The 25,001-nt window shown below is 34.7% G+C and overlaps 1 protein-coding gene and 1 long non-coding RNA gene across 5 annotated transcripts in view; one reads left to right on the forward strand and one right to left on the reverse strand.

The window, feature by feature from the left end:
• The window catches only part of AGO3 (argonaute RISC catalytic component 3), a 120,603-nt gene that overhangs the window by 66,546 nt on the left and 29,056 nt on the right, over positions 1 to 25,001 (reverse strand). For 2 of the 3 annotated variants that reach the window (XM_072771971.1, XM_072771970.1), the window contains exons 3-5: positions 11,932 to 12,052; positions 7,508 to 7,716; positions 6,552 to 6,688 (exon numbers count right to left, since the gene is read on the reverse strand). In XM_072771971.1, coding sequence (XP_072628072.1) covers positions 6,552 to 6,688; positions 7,508 to 7,716; positions 11,932 to 12,052 — 467 coding nt within the window. Of the gene's footprint in view, positions 1 to 6,551; positions 6,689 to 7,507; positions 7,717 to 11,931; positions 12,053 to 18,356; positions 18,422 to 25,001 lie in introns of all 3 variants that reach the window. The other variant, XM_072771972.1, reaches the window with a different exon arrangement.
• The window catches only part of LOC140602456 (uncharacterized), a 65,714-nt gene that overhangs the window by 26,128 nt on the left and 14,585 nt on the right, over positions 1 to 25,001 (forward strand). The gene's annotated exons all lie outside the window — the stretch shown is intronic.

The following is a 25,001-nucleotide window of genomic DNA, read 5'->3' on the forward strand; positions in this document are numbered from 1 at the left end:
CTTCATCCTGGGGTTAGGAGTTTGAGTCCCCAGTTGGGTGTAGAAATTACTTAAATAAACATTTAAAAAAGGAAAGAAAAAAAAAATCTCACAATAGAAAATTAACTCAGGGAAGAGATAGTCAATAGGAGGAAGAAAAAACCAAAGTACTACGGATCTGATTCATGAAAGAAATGGAAGAAAAATATTTTTAAAAATTGGAAATATAAGCACATGGTAAAAAATATACTACAAAAGGCACAGCAAGGAGCAAACAGAACAGTAATGTTTTAAAAGAAAATTTAAAAATAAAAAAAAAAGACTTGAACCTATATTTTCAAAGGGAATTCTTTGAAAACTGACCCAAAGTGGTCAACAGCGACAAAATAAATCTACTGAAATAAGTGTAAAAAATAATTTTTGCAATCAGACAAAAAAAAAAAAAAAAAGCAGATCCCTCCTGGGGAAAAAAAAATCAAGCTGGTATCATACTTCTCTACTGAATATCAATGTCAGAAAACAGCAGACGATTACTTAGAAGACATTCAAGAAAATGTAAGTCAGTAATTTTTTTAAAGACTTTATTTGACAGAGCAAGAGAGAGAGAGCGCGTGTGCACAAGCAGGGGGAGCGGCAGGCAGAGGCAGAACGAGAAGCAGGCCCTCCCCTCCCACTGAGCAGGGAGCCTGACAATGCGGAGCTCCATTCCAGTACCCTGGGATCATAACCTGGTTGAGCCACCGAGGTGCCCCTATTAATTAACAATTTTATTGTCTTAGACAAACAATCCTTCAGGAGTAAGGCTATAGGCAAATGGTTTTCAGTATGTTAACACTTAGTTCTTCTTTTTTTTAAAATTTTTATTTATTTATGATAGTCATACAGAGAGAGAGAGAGAGAGAGAGAGGCAGAGACACAGGCAGAGGGAGAAGCAGGCTCCATGCACCGGGAGCCCGATGTGGGATTCGATCCCGGGTCTCCAGGATCGCGCCCTGGGCCAAAGGCAGGCGCTAAACCGCTGCGCCACCCAGGGATCCCACTTAGTTCTTAACTCTCCTTGAAAAAACAACTGAGGACAAACTCACTAATGGATGATAGGAAAAGTTTCAGGAAACGGACTGACAGCACAAATACACATAATTGTAGATTTAAGATGAAAACCAATGGATATACAGGTGACACAATGGAATGCAACTCTTAAATGCTCTAATAATATAGAAATAATAATATATACAAATAAATCAATGATAGCAGAAAACATAAAAAGTACAATGAACTCACTGGTTGTACCTTATAGTAATAGACAGGAGTCAATGTTGAAAGTGAAATAGTAAAAGTTTAAGCAAAATTATAAAGAATAAAATAATGCTATATTTGCCAAAATTAGTTAGTAAAGAAGAAGGAGGAAAGAAGGGAAGGAAGAGAATAAAGCTAATATAATTGGAAAAAAGACTCTGCTTTAAAAAGAGAGAAAGATGAGTGGTTAGCATAGCACAATATACAAACTTGTCCATAACTATGTTGTACACCTGAAGCTAATGTAATATTGCATGTCAACCACACTTCAACAAAACCCTTTTAATATCAAAAATATTATTTAAAGAGCACAGAAAACAGACCACTTGAAATTTCAAGAACATATATAATCAGGAAATATAAAATGTGACAAACTAAGACTAAGCATGTATGTCCTCCCTATCTATCTGGCTTAACTCATCCATTAAAAGAAAAAAGCTTTAGACTGACCCACAAAGCAAAACCATTCTATACTATCACCAAGATGTATCTGTCATTCAGAAAATATTAAGAAAGGAAAAGTTAATAGATAGGATAAGGTTCACAAACATATGGATTGTAATTGTTTCATTAGATTATGCAGACTTTTAGCCCAAAGTATAAAAAGAAAGTCACTTTATCATTGTAAAGGGTATAATTCACAACGAAGAAAACAGGTATATAATATATGCTCTTAATAACATAGCAGCAACATTAAGAAAGCAGAAATCAAAGGAGATATGAAGGAGAGAGAAACACAATAATAACAGAAATTTTAAAATTATTTCTCCCAGTCTGAGAGAACAAGTAGACAAAAATAACTCAGAAATGATCTAAAACAGCATAATCAAAATGGTAGGCACTGATGGATATTCATTTAATTCTACTCTCATAGTTGAATATATCTATTTTCAAACAGCTATTGAACCTTCACAAAAATTGACTATGTATTATTTTTTTTGACTATGTATTAGATGACAAAATATATCTCAACAAATTCTTCCTTCCTTTCTTTTAGAGAGAGAGAGAGAGAGAGAGAGAGCGCGCATGCATGTGTGAGAGCACCTGTGAGCAGGGGGAGGAGCAAAGGGGAATGAGTGGGGAGGGGCAGAGAGAAATAATCTCAGATTCTGCATCAAGTACAGAGCCTAATGCAGGGCTCAATCTCATGACCCCTGAGCTGAAACCAAGACTCAGTCACTTAACTAAGCCCTCGAGGCACCCCTAGACTCCAAAATATACCTCCACAAATTTTAAAGGGAGAAATACAAGCCCTATTCTCTGATTAACAACCCATAAACTAGAAATTTATAATAAAATCAGAAAATAACAAGTTTTTCAATCTGAAAATTGAAAAAAATCAACATTTGGGTAAGAGGGGAAAATGCAAATGAAATTTGTGGTGTTTCTAGACAGTAATAAAATTACATATTAGAGGCTTTCGGATATAGCTAAAACAGTGATCAGAAGAAAATCCATTACTTTAAATAATTTCATCATTAAGAAAAAATGAAAGCAAATGAGTTACTAATATGTCTTAAAAAGTTAGAAAAACTAAAGTAACTAAAAAAAATAGAGGAAAACATTTATAAAGCTAAAAGCAGAAACTGAGAATTTAAAAACTAGAAGGCCAGAGAGCTACAAAAAAAAAAAAAGAAAGAAAGAAAGAAAAAAAATGTTTTAAAAACTCTTTTGCTGGGGGGGCTTTAGGGGATGGTGAAATCTGTTGTTTAAAGTACTACCTCTCCCAGGAAATATGGAATAAAAATTGGGATTTATTTAAACTTTATTCAAAGTTTCCATTAAAATATAAATAAATAAAGAAGTACTGCTCTCTTAAGAGTAAAATGGACAAAACACAAATACAGAAAATAAATGGGAACTCAGAGAAGTAGGCATTATTTCAAAAAACAAGAAAACTACATAAAACACTCTATAAAAAATCACAGATAAAATTATTTTTTAGTAAGATATAACCTCCCAAAACTGAGCTGCAACAAACTGATTTTCACAAAAATAAATGGAAGCTTTCAAAGAGCAAATATATTTACCTATCAAGCAAAACACATTACGCCACAAGATTTTATAGAATTCTACCAAATCTTAAGAGAGCTGACAATTTTAATACTATTTAAAAACCGTTGTACATTTTAGAAAATGAAAACTTCTAAAAATTTTATGATATGCAATTAATACCAAAACTTGAAAAAGATTACACAAAAATTATAGATCTGATGATCAAACTTACTTTGCATTGATTAAAAAAATAAAATATTAGCAAACAGAATACAATATCACGTTAAAAGAATCCAGAAACACAAATTTGGTTCAATGTTTGTTAAAAAGACAAAATTCAACATCCATTCTTGAATAAAAGTATTTAATAAAACAGGAATTAACAGATGCTACTATACATACATGTATCTTACTTAATGTAGAAACCTTGGGAGCATTCCTTTCCATGGTATGGAATAAAGAGGATGCCAACTAACCACTACTGCTTAACATTGTCTAATTAGTCGATATAATCTGAATAAAAAAATCAGAAGGAAGAGGTAAACCTATCACTCTCTGTAGATGAAATGATTATAACTTACTTAGAAATGATAAGAAAGTTACTTGAATAGCTAAACAAAAATGAATTTAATGAGGCAGAGAGAAAAAGGTATACAGAAGTGAAAGGCCTAGGTGGCTCAGTTGGTTAAGTGTCTGCCTTTGGCTCGGGTTGTGATCCTGGGGTCCCAGGATCAAGTCCCACATTGGGCTCCCTACACAGGGAGCCTGCTGTTTCTCCCTTTGCCTCTGCCCTCCTCTCTCTGTCTCTCATGAATAAATAAAATCTTTAAAAAGGGAAAAAAAATGTGACAGCCTTCATTTATATAAGCAATAACCAGTTAGAATCTATAAATCCATTTAATAGCAAAAAAAAAAAAAAAAAAAAAAAAAAAGGAGGGAGGAAGTATGCGCAAGATACATGCAACTTCTATGTGAGGAAAACTTTAAAACACTCCTGAAGGAAACAAACATAACCTTGCACTAATAGAAAGGTACAGTGTTATCTTGGACAGAAAGACTCAGTATCTTAAAGATGTCAATTTGTCTTAACAATTTATAAATGTAGCAAGATTTCAATAAAAGTAACACTGGTGTTTCTACAGGCTTACATGAAAGAATAAATAAGAATAGCATGAAAAAAGTGAAGAGAAAAATGAGACTAGCCCTAGAAGAAGATATTGCAAGTCATAAAAGAAACGATTACTATATTTGTTTGTGTATATAAATTTACCATCCCCCCCATCAATAAAAACATAAATTTCTACACGGCAAAAAACAAGCCCGTACCAAAGGTTAAAAGACAAATAATCAGGGATAAATGTCTTTCAAAACACAAGGGGCTAATCTCCTTAATTTAGAAAGCTCTCAGTAAATGAGAAAAGCAAAAATCCAACAGAATAAAAAGGGCAAAAGACATAAACTAATTAAAAAAAAAATAAGGTGACCCTTATACATGTGAAAAGATGGCCAAATGCAAAACAGGAAATGATTTCTTGCAAACCCAATTAACAGAATCTAGAGTTTGACACTTCTAGTGGCAAAGGCACAACTAAAAAGCTAGTTTCATTCACTGATGCACATTTAGAACTTTACAGAAGGCAATCTACCAATGATCAGAATTATAAATATATTTGCCTTTGACCCATTAATCTTCCCACCTGAAATCTATCCTAAAGGTACATCTACATATATATAGGAAATGGTGTTATGAAATGGCAAACAAAACAGCCGTAGTATACATCGAAAGACGACTTGTGAGATATAGCTCCTCAAGGGCATATCTCCACAATGGTAGAAGCAACTGAAAATAATGCAGAAACTATGTAGTGATCTGAAAAGATCGAGGGATCCTTGAAGGAAAGGCCGATTCCAGGTATAGGGTAGGAAATGTAAAATGAGCCTGAAATATCCTGCTGTGCCACAAAGCAAAAAAGCTATCAAAGACTAATAAATTGTTAATAGGACATTGTGATGTCCCATATAAGAATTCCATCTAATTCAAAAGGAGTAATAGAATCAGAAAAAATACCACGTGGTAATCACTAATGAAATAAGTGATTTGGGTAACAATGATTATTGAATAGAATATTAGTAACTGAAAGGTTGATTGGGAAATTTACAATGGAGAGATCAGGCCTATTGATCTCTGAATCTAACAATCAATTATAGTATCACTAAAATTGGAACCACTATATACTGTGTGCCCCTAATATGATACAATATGAAGCATATATAACGTATTCTGAACCAGGACTGAATCAAACTTCTAGGGCCAATTTTCATTTTCAGGAAATATAGGGGACAGAGGAACAAGGTAATGACACCACAAGAACAAACACAAATGTGGATTTTTGGATATTCTTTAGGACAAGTGACAGAGTTTCTCTAAAAAAGTCAATGAAGTTAAAACAAAAAAAGAAAAAACAAAACAAGAGGAAGGAAATAGGACTACTAAATTTAAAAAAGCATATCAGTCAAACATGTTACGTGGATCTTGTTTGGGTCCTGATTAGAACAACCAACTAATAATAAAATGACATATTTGAGACAATTAAGGAAATCTGATTATGGACAGGGTATTAAAGGCTACAAATAAATGAATATTTAAAAATTTTTTACATATGATAACGGCATTATGATTTTTTTGAGGTAAAGTAGTGGAGACAAAATAACTATCTGGGATTTGATTTAAAAACACTCTAATAGAGAAGTAAATGTAGAAAGTTTAAGGAAAGGTGGAAAACTCTTGACAGTTTGCAGACAGGTGGCATTTTATCATACTATTCTCCCTATTTCAACATATGCTCAAAAATATTCATGAGCTAAAAATGCTTATAGCACCACTGTAAGCATCAGCTGTAGGTATAATACCTGGGGTCACCAGGACCAACAGACTTTTCCTTTAAAACATGTATTTCATAATGAAATACTGACTTAAGAGTTAAGAGGATAAAAGTGAGATTGTTCAGGTAATAATGTCAAGGCTTTTATATATGCTTCAATGTGCATACTTCATGCTCAGTAGCATTCCAGGACAACCTCTGTGTGAAGGGTCTCTAAAGGAAATTAATAACAATACAAAGGTTTTTCAACTTTGGCTTAATATATGTCCCAATTACTTCAAGATACTAGTACATGTAATTGCATATAGAACTGCACACATACATACACATAGGCACAGATGCATGTGTGCGATAGAGAAATCAAGTACCCAATACAGAATATGCTTTTAGTTCCCTTACCATCAATATTAAGCATCATTTTCCACATGGCAGGTCGAACAGATTGATGGAATCCAAACCATACTTCCCTGCCCCCTCCCAGGGGGTGGTCATATCCTTCTGGAGCTGAGAAAAAGGAACGCCCCACAGGTGTATATCTACAAAAATTAAAATGTCATATTCAGTCCTTTCCATCCCATATAGGTATTTAAATTTGCAGAATTGGTGAGTCTAAGGCACATAAACTTCATTTATCATAATGATGCTTGTCATTAGGAATATATGAAAATAAATATATTCCAAATTTGTGAAAGCAAAAAATAGCCATTTTAAATGAAAAACAAAACCAAAACAAAATCCCTTAGCATCCTTTACTGAAATTCTCTATTCCTAAAACTACTGTTAGTTTGGGCGAGAATAAATTTTATTTGAAATACTTTCTTAGAAACAGATGAAAAGAAAAATCAGTTCTAACCTTAGTAAACGCTAAAGAGTGAATAAATATCAATCAAAAGGCTATTTCCATAAATGTGTTACCAAAACATATTTTTCTTTAAAAAGACACATTGATCCTATATATCCAAGCACACAAATATAAACATACACTTGTGGTAGTATAGCAATTTTCAATACAAATTGATTATACAATAGTATAAACAATGATATTACCTTTAAAATAAGGGGACTTAACTAAATAGGTCAGTTATTCAAGATTTATAGCTTCTAAGATAAAGGGTTAGACATTTTTCTAAAAGGTATCCACTAGAATAGCTAACGTAATCATGTATGTTTTCAAAAATCAGAATTTATTTAACTTACTTCTTCTGTCAATGAACTTGTATGCATGCTATTCTTTAAATGAAGTAACCAAAATATACATATGGTTATTCAAAAAGGGCCTGCACAACTTATTCTTGGGAGGAAAGCCTTCACACTGAAAATCTAAAAAGGAAAAAAAAAAAGCCAGAAGCACCCACTTCATGGAGGGCAGATGTCGTAGCACCACATCAACAGCATGGACAGGATTAGTGCTGATTGGCTTGTCTAATTCCAGTGGCTCAGGCAAGGTCCGTCCTGTCAGTACTTCATGTAGTAGGTGCCAACTCACCCGAGAGACAAATTTAATTGATACCTTGAATGGTCGATCTTTTCCACCTTCCCCAGGTAAAGTAACATCTAAATCTACCTGTTGATGGGAAAACAATCAATTGATAAGTTGAAAAGGATAATGTACAATTATTTTTAAGTTACCAAGGTATTTAAGAAAAAAGAGAGCAAATATAAAAAACCAACCTCAATGTTAAATCAATAGATAATCTCCAAGCTATACTGTTAAGCAAAAAAAAAAGCAAAGAAGATTACAAATAGTATGCCATCCTTGTGTGAGAAAAGAGAATGGGAAAATATTCATATATCTTACTTTTGCAATAAGAAACACAAGAAATATGACCAGAAACAAAGAAACTGGTTACTGAATTTCAGATGATGGGAAGAAACAGACTGGAAGAAATAAAGGAGGAATAACAATTCTGAGTATATTTTTCAGTATAGTTTTGATTCCTGGAACCATGTTTTAAAAAAGCTTTTCTTAAAAATAAAGTTTAATCAGTTAAAAAATTAAAAATAAAATCAAGATGAAGTGTAAAACTTAAAATATAAACAAAATCAAGTGAAACCAAATGTATTTCAAATGTATAACCTAACATAATGAAAGAAGGGGAAAAAAGAAAACATTAATGCAAAGAACTCTTGAACACAGTATACTGAGTTTATTCTCAATTGGGCATGTGGAGAAGGGGCGGGTGGGAAAGAACCACATACAAAATAAAACCTTAACTCTCATGAGTAAGTTTGTTTTCTGTAGTGGTATGGTGTAGCAATTCAGAAAGGATTTTTTAAAAAATATTTTATTTATTTATTCATGACAGACATAGAGAGAGGCAGAGACACAGGCAGAGAGCGAGAAGCAGGCTTCATGCAGGGAACCTGACGTGGGACTCGATCCCGGGTCTCCAGGATTCCGCCCTGGGCTGAAGGTGGCGCTAACCTGCTGAGCCACCCGGGCTGCCCCAGAAATGATTTTATAAACGTATGGTACGACTAAACAAATGAGTAAAAGTGATGTTTTGAGGCTCAAAAAAGAAGGAAGATACAAATATGCAAAGTGGAGAGTAAAGGAAGGATAGATTTTGCTCTGGGGGGTAGACTGAAAATCAGTTTGAACTCATGATTTCCACTATAAATTTTTTTTTAAATATTTTTTTTATTTATTTATGACAGACATGGAGAGAGAGAGAGGCAGAGACACAGGCAGAGGGAGAAACAAGCTCCATGCAGGGAGCCCGACATGGGACTCAATCCCGGGTCTCCAGGATCATACCCCGGGCTGCAGGCGGTGCTAAACTGCTGCACCACTGGGGCTGCCCTCCACTATAAATTTTATATTGTAAATTGAGTAATACTTGTGTAGACTACTTTTGGTAGGTTCACTATATGACATGTAATATTTATTATATATTGTCTTATTTATTTATATATTTTTATTTCCTATCTCTGTCCATTTTAGAAACGCCTATATCCCAGCAGCAATGAATACATTCAGTATTCAGATTTTGGTTTCTAAGTTGCATCCCCCAACTAAAAGAAATTATTATTCCTTTGAGAAAGGGTCAGCTGCATGGTTGCAGCAGGGAAAACATAAAATAAGCCTGGATAATCTTGTGCCAGAAAGTAAGGAAGTACTAAAAAAAAAAAAAAAGTGTGTAATGTAAAAAAGAAATAGGAACCAGCTTAAAGAGGCTCCCAATGGCCAAATCTGGACAACTGGGGCAGTGAAATAAATAAGAATAAATAAATTAGGAAGAAGAAAATGCTCTTCCTTATAATCAATACCAACTAATATATGTAGAAGGAATAAGAGAATTAGAAAATCACCATTACTATATAGTAATAATCCTCCCAAGCAAGAATCATCAATTACTTAAAAATCTAATAAGAAACAGGATCTTTTTTCTTCTTTTTCTTTTTTAAAGATTTTATTTATTTATTTATTCATGAGAGAAACAGAGAGGCAGAGACATATGCAGAGGGAGAAATAGGCTCGCTCCTGCCTGATGTGGGACATGATCCCAGGATCTTGGGATCACAACCTGAGCCACCCAAGTGCCCTGAGAAACCGGATCCTTAAAGTATTTCCCATATCAGGGCACCTGGGTGGCTCAGCTGGCTGAATATCCAACTCTTGATTTCGGTTCAAGTCATGATCTCAGGGTAATGAGATCAAGCCCAGCATCAGGTTCCCTGCTCAGAGGGGAATCTGCTTGAGATTCTCTCTTTCCCTCTGCTCCTCTCTACTGCTTGCACTCTCTAAAATAAACAAATAAAAAAAATCATTAAAAAAGTATTTCCCATATCAAACTTAAAGACTTCTTAGGGGAGCCTAGGTGGCTCAGTAGGTTAAGCTTAAGCTCAACTCAGGTCTTGATCTTGTCAGGGTCAGGAAATCCACCGTGTGGAGCCTACTCAAAAAACAACCCAAACAAAAACAAAAATACTTCTATGCACCAGAGGACAGAATCCACAAAGTGAAAAGGCAACCTACAAAACGTGAGAAAATATTTGCAAATCACCTAACTGATAAGGATAAAGATCCCTAAAATGCAATAACAACAAAAACTAATCCCAATTTTTAAAAATGGGCAAAAAAAAAAAAAAAAAAGCAAAAGACAAAAATGTACAAAAGAGTCATGAAAAGGTGCTCAATTCACTAATCATTAAAGAAATGCAAATCAAAACCACAGTGAGATATAATCTCACACCCACTAGGACAGCTACTATCAAAAAACCCCAGAAAACAAGTATTGGCAACGGTGTGAAAAATTTGGAACCCTTGTGCATTGCTGGTGGGAATGTAAAAAATGGTGCAGCCACCATGGAAAATAGTACAGTAACTTCTCAAAATATTAAAAATAGAATTACCACTTATATACAAAAGAACTGAAAGGAAGAATTGGAACAGATATTTGTACGCCCATGTTCATAGCAGTATTATTTGTAATAGCCAAAAGGTGTTCATCAACAGATGTATGGATAAATGAAATGTGGTATATACACATTGGAATATCATTCAGCTTTAAAAGGAAGGAAATTCTGATACGTGCAACAACATGGATGAATCTTTCTTTTTTTTTTTAAGATTTATTTATTTATTCATGAGAGACACAGACTGAGAGAGAAGCAGAGACATAAGCAGAGGGAGAAGCAGGCTCCTTGCAGGGAGCCCAATGCAGGACTCGATCCCGGATTCCGGGAACATGACCTGAGCCACCCAGGCTGCCCAACATGGATGAATCTTGAGGACATAATGATAAGTGAAATAAGTCAGTCACAAAAACACAAATATTTTATGATTCCACTTAGATGAGGCACTGAAAGTAGTCAAAGTTATTGAGACAGAAATTAGAATGGTGGCTGCCAGGGGCTGAGGGGAAGGAGAATGGGGCCTCAAGTGCTTCATGGGTATAGTTTCAGATTTATAAGATAAAAAGAGGCATGGAGATAAATAGTAGTTGCAAATGTACTTCTTGCCATTAAATGGCTCAGACGGTCAATTTTATATGTATTTTACCACAGTTAAAATCTCTCCACAAGAGTAAAAAGAAAAATTTGACAGGAGAAACCTGGCAGATATCAGCTTAAACAAGTGATCAAACTTAATATCAGCATTAATGGAGCAAATACGTATTAATGTCCCCGATATGATCCACTGATAAGAACACTTGTGTAATTATTCCTGCCAAATATGCTTAATCAGAACCTAATCAAGAGAAAATACCAGACAAATCCAGATTGAGGGACGTTCTACAAAACAACTTGACTGTAATCCTCTACCATGTTAATACTATGAAAAGAAAATAAAAAGGCTGGGAAAATCTCGTTCTATATAAGTATCTATAAAGTATGTGTGTGTGTGTGTGTATACACACACACACACACACACACACACACATAAAGTATCTATAAAGACAGCAAAAAAGACAGAGATTGATAAGACAAATGTGGCAAAAGGTAAGGACACTGATGAATCTGGGTAAAAGGTCTACTACATGAGTTCTTTGATTTTTACAATTTTTCATTATGTTTAAAATTATTTGAAGGGGTGTGTGGGTGGCTCAGTTGGTTAAGCATCAAACTCTTGGTTTCAGCCTGAGTCATGATCTCAAGATTGTGAGATCAAGCCCTGCGTCAGGTTCCAAGCTAGGTGTGGGGCGGGCTTGAGATTCCCTCTCTTTCCCTATGCCCCCCTCCAATTCTCTCTTCGAAAATAATTAAGTAAATAAAAATTAAAAATAAAGGGAGATACTGTAAAAGAATACCTTTCCAATAAAGGAATGCATCTTACCCCAGTAGTTGCCACAGGAAGTGGATTGGCTGTGTAAAGGCTTCTTTTTCCATCATAAACTGGTCTACGGTCCCCAAATATAGTCACTTTAAAATGCTGAACCATTGAGTCAACCACCTCCCTACAAAAGGGAAAAAAATATATCCACATAATCCTCTGCATGATGAAATACAAAATACAAAATACAGTAATTCTTGTACTATTTAAAGCTGCCAAAATTCTAAAAGACAATCATACATAATAAAGATACTGCTTTCAGGACCATATCTTAGGATACCAGAAAGACTGACTTCTGGCAAGAAATATGAATTTCACAAAAGACAGAAAAGAATGAATCCAGTGAATTACTTAATCATTCTAGACTTTAGTAAACCTGCAAAATATTAACCTTAAAAAAAAATGATCCCAAGTCCCTTTTACCATCTCTGCGCACTACTCGATACATACACTTCTCTATTGAAGAATTTGATGCTCTTCACTCTGTACTCAAATACCACCTAGTGTATATATCTATTAGAACAGCTACTCCACTGTATTATAATCAGAGTACACATCACTTCTACTAGACTGTGAAGTTCTTGAGAGCAATAAACATACCTTTACCCCTCCTCAATCCTTTTCAACCTCCTTCTCCATACTTATATTATCTAATCAGTAAGAACATTTGGAAACCTGTTTTCACCCAGCAAATATTTTTATGTGATATGTACTTACATTGAAAGATATTTAAATTTAAGACTTTTACATTTAAAAATTAGCCTACAGTGAGAATAAAACAAAATATCCACAAGTCAACATTTATTTTTGTACACACATTACTTGCAAAAGCAGTGGAAAGATATCTCAACGGTGGTTACCTCTGGAGAGAGAGGTGAAGAATGATTTTTGTGTCTAAATGATCTAAATATATTATGATAAGAGTATCCTTACATATTACTGGTATAATACACAATACATTTAAAGGAATGGGAAAAAGATTAAATTCTAACCTATGGGTAGTTAGGTGAAAAAGGGGAGAAAAAGGCATTCTCTGGTACAAAATAATCAAGCTAACTTGATACCTAGAGCAATTTTCTACAAGCTCAAAATTTCTATTTTTCCCCTTCTTCAATTTTACTTTGCTGAAACTAAACCAAGATCAAGCCTCTACCACAGTAAATTTTACAAAAAAGATTTGATTCACTGATCTGTTTTTACATACAAGACAAATTTCAGATTTTTTTTTTTGTCACTTAAGGTATTCTTCTGCAGCCACTGTCAAGTCCAGTTTCTTAGGTGAAACTTTACAGATCTAATTTGTCAGAATGTTTTAACTATTTTGTCATTTTTTCTCAACAGTAAATTGGTGTGACTTTAAGCTTACCAAATCCTCGCAAGCCAATCAAATCACTCTAAGGATTAAAATGGTGGAAGAGATTAAAATAGCTGTGCCAAAGACAATTTAGGGATAAAAAATGTTCTGTTTCAATGTCTACCACAGTATATTCATGAATGTTCTAACAGCGGACAATCTACCTCAATAAAATGCTAGAACCTCCAACGGAATCAAAAGCTGAATTCACCATATCTCCCCCATGTTATCTGGTTATCCTATTCATTGCTCCTCTTTATTGGGACCTTCATCTCTCCAGATTCAAATCTGGCTCATCTCTTCACCCAATTAGTTGCGGACCTCATCTCTTTGCAGTATTTCTCACATCAGTCCTTTACTTTTCATTCCCAATTACCACCATCCTAAACTACAACCTCATGTTCCAGTAGCTGGATTATTTTAAGTCTTCTGTTTTTTAAGCCTTTAATCTTTTCTTCTCCAACCCAACTTACATATCATTGTCAAATGTAGTCCCCAAACCCCACTTTTATGTTCCAGATACAAAAGGTTAATCATACTCCTCAAATCATGGCTTATTAGCATTAATCATATGTACAAGACCTCTCTTCTTTCCTTCCACCTCCATTTCCTAAGCCTTTTTCCTCTTCCCAGTAAGTTATTTCTTCTAATGTGTAGATGAACATCCTTCTGTTTGTTTATATTCCCATCTTTATCCTCTTGCACTAGGTTTTAAAAATGAATTCTTTTTGGTTTGGTACACTTAGTTCATTGTTTCTGATGTAAAGTACTCCCTATGTTGTCTATCACCCCACCCAACAATGCAGACTTTAACTACCAACCACTAAAAACAATGTTGCAATGCAATGTCTCTTACCATACCCTTTTATGGACTTGTGTGAGAGAATTTATCTCTGGTTATATACCCAGGAACAAAATTGTTATGTCCACGTGAATTTAAACAACTAAATGATGAAGAACTGCCAAACTGCTCCCCAGAGTGGCTGTCTAATCTACATTCCTGGAGATTCCTATTTCCCTATATATCAGACAAGATTTGGCATTATTCAGCTCTGCTTTCTAATTTTTGCTAGTGTAGCAGGTAAAATTAAAAGGTTATTTTAATTGAGATTTCTTCTATTACTAATGAATTTGAACATTCCTTCATGTGTCTGTTTCTTTTCTTCTTTTAATTCCATGTTTGTTTCCTTTGCTCATTTTTCTATTGGGGTCCCAGTCTTCTTGTTGAATTGAAGGAGTTTCTTTGATAGTCTGATAGTCCAGATATTAATTCATTAACAGGTTTAGTTATTGCAAATATCTTCTTTCAAATGTCATCTGCCTGTTAATATCTATTTGTTGAAATAATATACATACAACAATATCTATATATTTGTTGAACTGAAATCCTTAATATATCATAAAATGAATCAATTTTTACCTTTACATATATAGTGTTTATATCTACCCATCTATCATTACCTATATATATATATATATAGCTTATGTATCTATATTACTTTGGCTATTAATTCATTTGAGGTCCTTATTTATAAACAGTGTTATATAAGGACTCTATTTTATTTTTCTCCATATAGTAAGCCAGTGGTCCCACACCATCTACAAACCAATTTAAAATACCATTTTTTGGGATCCCTGGGTGGCTCAGCAGTTTAGCGCCTGCCTTTGGCCCAGGGTGTGATCCTGGGGTCCTGGGATTGAGTCCCGTGTAAGGCTCCCTGCATGGAGCCTGCTTCTCCCTCTGCCTGTGTCTCTGCCTCTCTCTCCCTCTCTGTGTCTCTCATGAATAAATAAATACAATCTTTAAAAAAATAAAAATAAAAATAAAATAAAATGCCATTTTTGGGGGGTGTCTGGGAGGGTCAGTTGGTAAGCGTCTGACTCGTGATCTCAGCCCAGGTCTCGATCTCACAGTCATAAATTTGGGCCCTGTGTTAGGCTCCACTCTGGGCTGGAGCCTACAATAGATAGATAGATAGATAGATAAATAAAATGCCATTTTTATCTTAATAAGTTCTCAATATACAAATGGATCTGGCTCTTGAGTTCTCTATATTGTCTCAGTGGTCTGTCTGTATTTAAAAAGTATCAATTACTAAAGTGTTTTATTATACTATAACATGGGGCAAGGCAAGTTCCTTTTCTTTTTCTAAGTTAACTAGGAGATTTATGGAAACTTTTAATCAGAATAAACTTCTAAAGTGGTCCCCCTATCAATACCATGAACAAAAGAAGTATGTCTAGTGCCCTGGGTCACCTCGGTGGCTCAGTGGGTTATGGGTCTGCCTTTAGCTCAGGTCATGATCCCAGGGTCCTGAGATGGAGCCCTCATTGGGCTCCCTGCTTAGAGGAGAGCCTGCTTCTTCTCCCTCTGCCTGCTGCTCCTCTGCTTATGCTCTGTCAAATAAATAAATAAAATCTTAAGATATATATATCTATATCTTATATATATGTAGGATACATAATAAAATAGACAAAATAAAATATGTCAAGAAATCCTCCTTTTTTTTTTTTTAAGATTTTATTTATTCATGAGACACAGAGAGAGTGGCAAAGACACAGGCAGAGGCAGAAGCAGACTCCCTGCAGGGAGCCTGATGTGGGACTCAATCCTGGACCCAGGGATCATCCAGGGGTCCCAAGAAATCCTCAAATTATAAGTACTTGGGAGACATTGCTAGTATGCTAAAAACAAATAAGCATGCTAAAAGTTACTGAGACACTACAACAATGAACTCAATGAAGATGAAAAATAGGGGTAATTTTAAGAGCTAAAGATTTGCTTAAAAATCTCAACTGCAAAAAGAACAGATTAGAGGATGTGAACTTACAATGTAAGGGGCTTTAGGTGACTCTAAGTCCAGAATGAGCAGATAGTGGGATGTAGCTTCCTCCAAATTAAAGAAATTAGGTTGTACATATTTAAGTGCCCACTATAAAGCATGTAACTACCCTATCACATATTATATAGGTAATTTCACATTCTGAGGTACTCTGCTCAATTTGGAAAAATTTAAGACCGTAAAAAAATGAAACATAACCAGAAGATGGTAATCTTAATAGAAATTCATGTAACATGAGTAAAAATAAATCAAACTAAAGAACTGTAGGTCTGGAATAGGAAAGACTCAAAGGGATTACAAAAGCCTTTGGTCCTTTGACTATTTTGATGGACTGTCATGTGATAAACTAAGAAGAAAATCTATCTTTGTACGAAAGGATAGAACTCACAAATAATTGGGAAGATATAAGGAGCTAGACTTTGGAACAAAAATTTCCCACATTTCCTAACCACCAGAATTATTCACAAGTAGATCATACTATCTTATAAAGTACCTGACTTCATCCCTGCTATAACTGCTCAAGGAGCAGTTATGTCACAAAAGATACCAATTAGAAAAAAAAAAAAAAAAAAGATACCAATTAGAAGATTCCAACCAGAAGACTGAAATGAATAATCTCTGCAATCCCCTTTAACAGTAAAATTTAATTAGGAGAATTTAATTAGGAGAATATCACACAATGAAACACTGCAGATTTTTACCATGGGATCAGATATAAAAATTTCTTTATGAATAATTACACTAAACATTGATTTGAACTCAAGCTCTCAGAGCCTTAAGAGAATGGTATTAGAATTCTATATACACTGGGAATTTCTAACATTAAACTATGTTTAAATTCATAACTGCTAAAACATATGTTTCAAAGGGAATCCACTTTTCTAAGGACCATCAATTATTATCGTCTCTCTTTAATCTCTCATTAACATGATGTGATCAACATATTTAGAGGGTTTTTTTTTTAAGATTTTATTTATTTATTAATGAGAGACAGAGAGAGAGAGAGAGAGAGGCAGAGACAAAGACAGAGGGAGAAGCAGGCTCCATGCAGGGAGCCTGATGCGGGACTCAATCCCTGGACTGCAGGATCACGCCCTGAGCGGAAGGCAGGCACTAATCCGCTGAGCCACCCTGGCTGCCCCGTATTTAGAGTTTTAATGAAAATTTCGTATTCAAGTTACAAAATGACAAATCAAGGAACTGCAAATTTTCACTTCTTATCTCAAAAGATACTGTGACAAAGGGTAATGTATTAGAATGTTCATCAGGCAGGCAGGTGGAGCTAAAGAAAAAACTACAATAGTAATTTATCTTGTCATTTATTCTGCTATAGCAGCAAAGGTGCTCACTGTATTATAAAGAAAGTTTGAATTGGGAAACTGCTAATTTGAGAAACCTTTACATGTGCTAACATAAGCACTGGAGGAGAAATAAGTAGACATGAGTTTTTAGTCCCATTCTGCCACTAGGTTGTTATAAAAGTCACCTTGCCTCTCTGACTTTAGTTCCTTCATCAATAAAAATGGGATAACAGTCTCTAGCCTGTTACTGGGACCATTGGGATATTAGTGAAAGTACTCTTGGGGGGGAAAGCAAATATATATGATACTATTTTTATATAAAAATTTAAGTATAATTATCTCACAAATATACTTCAAGACTACATTGAAATATTGAAGTCTTCCAAACAACAAATATATCACAATGTATTAGTATCAAAGTAAATTAATACAAAGAATAAATCCTGGTAATTAACATAAACTATGAACTGAATTTCTATCATGTAACAGTTGTGGAACTATCTTTGTCTTATGTGTAGCTGTCTTTTATCATAACAATGGGGAGGGAATCCTTTGATCTTTTGTTCAAATGTAGAAATTTTAGCACAACGTTTAAGTGTATATTTCAGTAAAATAATTGTAATTTTACCTTCTTTGGTAATATGCAAAATATTTTAACTTCTAAAGCAGCATTTTGGAAAGCAATTTGGGAAAGAAAATCTGAGCAAATGAGGATAAGAACTTCTAACCAATCTTCAGTGGCTTCCTTTAACTAATAACCTTAGTCTAGAAGGAAAGAATTCTTGCAGAATATAATAGGATGCATTTTTGTAGAACCTTGGGATAGAATTTAAAAATCCTTAAGAATATCTGGCGATTACTACAAAAATGGAACCTACCCGAGTACATTAGGTCTTACAAAGGGCTACAGCCTACCTTTCCCACTCTTACCTCAACCACCACTTCCTACATTCTGGTACCAAGTCTTTTGACTCCATCATGCTCTGGTGCACAGACTGTAAAGTAAAATTTAATATTGGTTTCAGTAAGTTCCACTTAACCACCTGACTCATGCAGCAGAAAAATGGTAGGAGAGAGAAATTTTAATGTAAAAAGGAGAAGAAATTGTTTTCATTAATTGTTCTATATGCTTATAGAGACCCACACCTTCATCTCATTTCTAGGTACCTCTCATCCTCTACTCCCAAAAGACAGAATGGGAAATATTATTCTAGTTGATACGAGAAGACATGAAATATTTTCCCTTGAAAGTGACTATTCATATTAGTTTAGTATTCATAGCTATAATAAATTAATCTATCACTGTAGTATAGTCAGAAGGAAGACTGCTAAGGTGTAACAAGATGGTAAAGTCACCTAGAGGCTTGCTTATAAAACACAACTAAAACAGCAGGCAGTCTCTCCTTGTATCCTTCCAACCTTGAATTTATCTTCATAACTCTTCAATAAATAACAGAGAAGGTAGCCAATAAATACTTTTGCATCAAGATAAAGTTTAAAAGATACAGAGTAGAGAAAAAAGGGGTTATATTTTAGATCAAATTTTTCATATTTTATAATATGAAATCTGTAGTACACCAGAGCATTTTACTAAGAACTATCTTTATAGTCATTTCACATGTGTATGAAGCTTTCATAATCTTATGTCATCTTACTTGCTAATACAGTGGAGTAAACATCTCTAGTATTCACAGGTAACTGACAGATTACTTTAGATCAAGAAATCATTTTTTAACCCAATCTGGCTTACACTAACAACTCTATTCTAGAACCCTTCTCCCTTAGGCCACCACTGACTTCTTATAGGACATGGTCTCTTAAGCTTTTATACCTCTAGCTTCTTGGCATTTGCCACTGTGATCAATACTTGAAAGTCATGATCCTTTCTTTACCTTCTCTGAAATAATTTATACTTTATCATAGTTGTCAACTTTTCCAATCTAAAGTTTACTGGCAAACCTGAAACAACAGTATCCCCAGAGATCCATCCTCAATCTTATCTTGACTCTGCTCACTTTCTCTAGCTTTTATGATCACATATAATTCTCTATCTTGACTTATTTCCTGTGCTCTCAACATTTATTTCCAATAATCTATTGAGCCTCTCTACTTTGATGTTTCTTAAACAATTCAACCTCCAAATATCCGAAACAGAAAATAAAAAACTTTGGTCTTTTCACCATCTGTATTTCTGTTAAAGCCATGTCTATTGCACAGATTGGAACGATGAAGTCATTCTCTCTTCTTTTTCCCTCCATGTCTATATTATTCACTCTTCTTCTAAATATTTTATCTAAGCTCTCCCTTTATCCCCACTGCCACTGCTGTTAGTTAAGTCCTAGAAAACACTACTTCTAATCTAGAAAAGTAGGGGTCAGAGATGCTAGGGGGTATGCTAGAGTACGAGGGGAAAAAAGTATATTTAATTTTCATCTAGTAATTAGAAATTAAGATTTACTAACACTTGTGAATATGGATTGACACTGGTATCTTACTTAGCCCATGTCAGATGATCAGGTGTAACATATGGTACACCTGGAACCCTAAGAGAATAACAGGACTTCTGCAACATAAAAGAGTTAACAGTGTACTGTAGCAACATTATGGTAGCAAACTACACTTATCTTGACGAATACAACATAATGTATAGAGTTGTCTTATCACTATGTTGTATACTTAAAACTGATACAACATTATATATCAACTACACTTCAATTAACAATCAACAGTGTAACTCATTTTCACCACGTTGCAACTTAGCTCAAGTGCATGGCATATATTCAATCAGATTGTTGGTAACTGAAAATTTCAAATTATTAAATATATTTTTAAATAGTTTATTTCAAAATATTTTCCTGCCTTTTTCTATAGTTATATGTTAGAATAGTAGTATATTTCTATAAATTTAAAAACTCCAAATATGTGTACATATACATTTATTTACTTATTGTTCAGTCCACGGTCAAACATATTTTAATGGGGATGAATAATCAAAGATTTAAAGACCACTGATCTAGACTACTGCAAACAGCCTTCCCAATGTTCTCCAGACTCTGGTCTTTCTCTTTTCTTTTCTTAAATATTTTATTTATTTATTCATGAGAGACACAGAGAGAGAGGCAGACACAGGCAGAGGGAGAAGCAGGTCCCATGCAGGGAGCCCGATGCAGGACTCAATCCCAGGACTCCAGGATCATGCCCTGGGCCGAAGGTAGGCACCCAACCGTTGAGCCACCCAGGTGTCCCTGGTCTTTCTCTTTTCTAATTTATTCACCACACTGCCATTAGTTATGCTTTTAAATATAGACGTTCCTCATTTGCCCTAAACCTCCAATGGCTCTCCACTGTTTCTGAATTCACAAGCCTTAGCATGGATTTAAGACCCTTCATTGGAGTGGGGTGCCTGGGTGGCTCAGTCTATTGAATGTCCAACTCTTGATTTCAGCTCAGTTCATGAGATTGAGCCCTGCATCCAGCTCCCCTCAGCAGAGACTCTGCTTGAGATATTCTCTCTCTCTCTCTCCAACCCCCCTGCCCCCCGGCTCTCTCTCTCTCAAATAAATAAGTAAATCTTAAAAAAAAAAAAAAAAAGAAAGAAAGAAAAGAAAAGGAAAAAAAAAAAAAAAAACCCTTCATAAGTTACTCCCTGGCTAATTTTCAGACGAGCTGCTCTATTTATACTAGCCTATTTCTGTTACATAAACATGTCATAATTTTGCTATGTCCACTCTATTTATTCTTCTATTCTACTATTTAGCTCAGACACCATGAAATCTAAACACATGGATAGATGTTAAGAATAAACCCCTGATTTTTAGGAATATATTTATTTATAGAAGTATCTTTGAACTTCAAATATATTGCAGAAATATTAGTTAGAAGACTAATTACTACTGAGTAATTTATTTAGATGCTACTCAGAAGAGTTTTTGAAATCTAAAATAATCATGTCAGCTTTCCTATCTTCCAAGTGATTAACTAACAAGGAAAATAAAACTTGCTCGTTAACTGACATATACTACACATGGCACAGTTTCCCTAAGATAACTCAAAACTACACTTTGATTTTCATCAGCAATGTTTTCTGGGTTATGTTCTCTAAAGCATTTTAATCAGAAATATACTCCTCTATAGGTATGACACCAAAAGGCCACTGGCAAAAAAAAAATTAATTGTTCTTAATCAAAATAAAAAATGTGTAGGTCACCATCAAGAAAATAAAAGGCAACAGGCAGAGAGGAAGAACATTTTTGCACATCATTACATTTGATAAGGGACTTTTAAGTATACCAATAAAGAATTCCTGGAACTCAATAACAAAAAGACAAATCACCCAACTTAAAAATGGGCAAAGGACCTGAAGAGACATTTCTCCAAAGATATACAAACAGCCAATTAGTACATGAAAACATGCCCAACATCAACCATCAGGGAAATGCAAATCAAAGTAACAATGAGATACTACTTAAAACTCCTAGGATGGCTATAATAAGAGACAGATAACAAATGGTGGTAAGGATGTGGAGATGCTTGAATCATCACATACTGCTAGTGGGAATGTAAAATGATGCAGCCAGAGTGGAAGAGAGCATGGCAGTTTCACAAAAGTTAAAAACAGAGTTATCAAATCATTCCACTCTTAGTGATACACCCAAAAGAAATGAAAACACATGTCCACACAAAACCTTGTACGCAGATGTTCATAGCATTATTCATAACAGCCCCAAAGTGCAAACTCACATCAACCAACTGATAACTCAATAAACAAAATATCCATACAAAATATTATTCAGTAATAAAAAGGAAGTACTGATACATGCTACAACGTGGATGAACCTTGAAAACATGTGGAGTGAAAGCAGTCACTTCACACAAATGGTTAGGTATTACATGATTCCATTTATGTGAAATGCCCAGAAAGGGCAAAATCCAGAGACAGAAAGTAGATTAGTGGTTGGCAGGGTTATGGAAAGGGAGTGGGGAGGCAATGGTGAGTGACTACTAAGGAGTAATAGTTTTGTTTTTTTTTTTTAGGATTTTATTTATTCATTTGAGAGAGAAAGCAAGCAAACAAGCAAGGGGGAGGGTCAGAGGAGGAAGCAAACTCCCCACTGGGCAGGGAGCCCAACACAGGGCTTGATCCCAGAACCCTGAGATCATGCCCTGGGCCAAAGGCAGTTGTTTAACCAATGGAGCCACCCAGGCACTCCTAGTGGGATTTCTTTTTGGAAGGATGAAATGCTCTAAAATTTGATTGTGGTGATGGCTGTATGTCATCTCTTTGAATATACTAAAACCCGCTGAACTGCACACTTTAAATGAGTGAATTGCATAGTATGTGAATTTCGTAAGTGAAATTATTTTTAAAGAGTATGTCCCTCTCTTGGCATATTACCTATTTACAACACTATGCCAATGACATTCCTGATAACAGCAGAAAGGGAGTTGCTTCCAACACTCTAAACTGAGATTTCCATTTAAAAGTCAAAGTGGAGGGGATCCCTGGTGGCTCAGCGGTTTGGCACCTGCCTTTGGCCCAGGGCGTGATCCTGGAGATCCGGGATCGAGTCCCGCATTGGGCTCCCTGCATGGAGCCTGCTTCTCCCTCTGCTTGTGTATCTGCTTCTCTCTCCATGTCTCTCATGAATAAATAAATAAAATCTTAAAAAAAGTCAAAATGGAATCAATATAATTTATTTTTTCCTTCTAAAATTCAATCATCAGGGATCCCTGGGTGGTGCAGTGGTTTGGCGCCTGCCTTTGGCCCAGGGCGCAATCCTGGAGACCCGGGATAGAATCCCACGTCGGCCTCCCGGTGCATGGAGCCTGCTTCTCCCTCTGCCTATGTCTCTGCCTCTCTCTCTCTCTGTGTGACTATCATAAATAAATAAAAATTAAAAAAAAAACTTTAAAATTCAATCATCAGTATTACAACTGTATGCAATATGCACAAATATTTTGCACTCTATCACAAATCATGATAGTAACAATAACCACAATACGACTATAAGATGTTTCATTTATAAAAGAAAACTGAACCAAAAAAATTCAGCCACAATCTCATACTATTTCATGATTCCTTCAAATCTTTATTCTTGTTTAAAATAGATCTTGCAAAAAAAATAAATAAATAAAAAAATAAAATAGATCTTGCAATTATAATCATGATTTTATACAATTTTTCCCAAGTATCTATGATACTACTTAATGATTTTGAGTAAGTACCTAACAACCTTCTTAAGGTTTATCCTCATACATACTAGCAGTTGGATAAATCAGCACAAATCTTCAAGTTATGGAATTTATACTCTAGGTCATAATAGTTCTAAAAATATTTGGATTTTAGTTATTGAGGTCATTCACTTGTTAAAAAAAAAAACAACCAGAAACATTCAAAATTTGCTTAACAAACATGCTCTCTTACCATATGATCATTTTCAATCAAAATCTTATTGGCCAAAAAACAATACACATACATATCCTAAAGGGGTGAGGAAAGGACAAAACAAGCAACAGACAGAAAATCCGAAGTAGAGAAGTTGACTCACAAAATGACTCACAAGCATTTCCTGGGTATTTTGTCCAAGAAAACTCCTCTGACTAAAGTGGAAACTTGTTTGGCTACAACCCATCAGTCTACTATTATGATTAATGCCATGGTGCCAAATATTTGAGCATGTGGCATATGGACAAGAAAAACCTCCTACGTGTTGATTTAAATACTGGGGCATTTTAGCCCATAACTGTTTAGCTAATATGGAATAGGAATTGTCAAGTTCTAGCTAGTTTTTTCTAACTTCTTGAGCTCTAGCCATTGAAGTGTAGGAACTGAACCAATTCAGAAGCCCAGCAACAATTTTAACTAGTTATGCAATAATATTGCAAAAAGCGAAGATAAAAGCTAGCCTTTTGAAGGAATAAAGAGAGCAAGTTTTGCAGATGTTGACATAAAATCAAGTCCATATTATTAACCAAGTAGAAAACTGATTTATGTCATTTTAAGATTCTCAAAGAAATCCTATAGCTCCTATGAAAATTCAAAAGATACAGAATAAAAATTTCCACATGGAAACATCTAAATTACAGATCCTTTACTTCTATTGGCAAACAATGTAACAAAACAAAGCAACCTGAAGACAAAATATAATAAGGGAAGTCAAAAGGATCATAAATTAAAAACCAGAATATATACAACAATTTATTACATATATTTTGCTCCCAAACTTAAGTAACACACTGAGCATCTACATGTGAAATGTTATACTAATTAATTTTTTCTTTCCTTTATTTTTTTTATTTTTTTATTTATTTTTTTCCTTTTTTTTTTTGTATTAGGTTCCACACCCAACATAGGGCTTAAACACACAACCCCAAGATCAAGAGTTGGATGCTTTACCGCCTAAGCCAGCCAAATACCCCAATTTCATATGTACTTTCATAATACACAAATAACTCCCTTACCCCTATCAAAAATAAGTTAGATAGGAGAAGGAACAAATCTAATAAATAATTTGGTTCCTTTTTACCTAATATTACTGCCTCTGTTATTAGTCCCTTAGAACTCTTCTGAAAAAC

Source organism: Canis lupus, chromosome 13, assembly GCF_048164855.1.
Source record: "Canis lupus baileyi chromosome 13, mCanLup2.hap1, whole genome shotgun sequence".
Taxonomy (NCBI): Eukaryota; Metazoa; Chordata; class Mammalia; order Carnivora; family Canidae; genus Canis; species Canis lupus.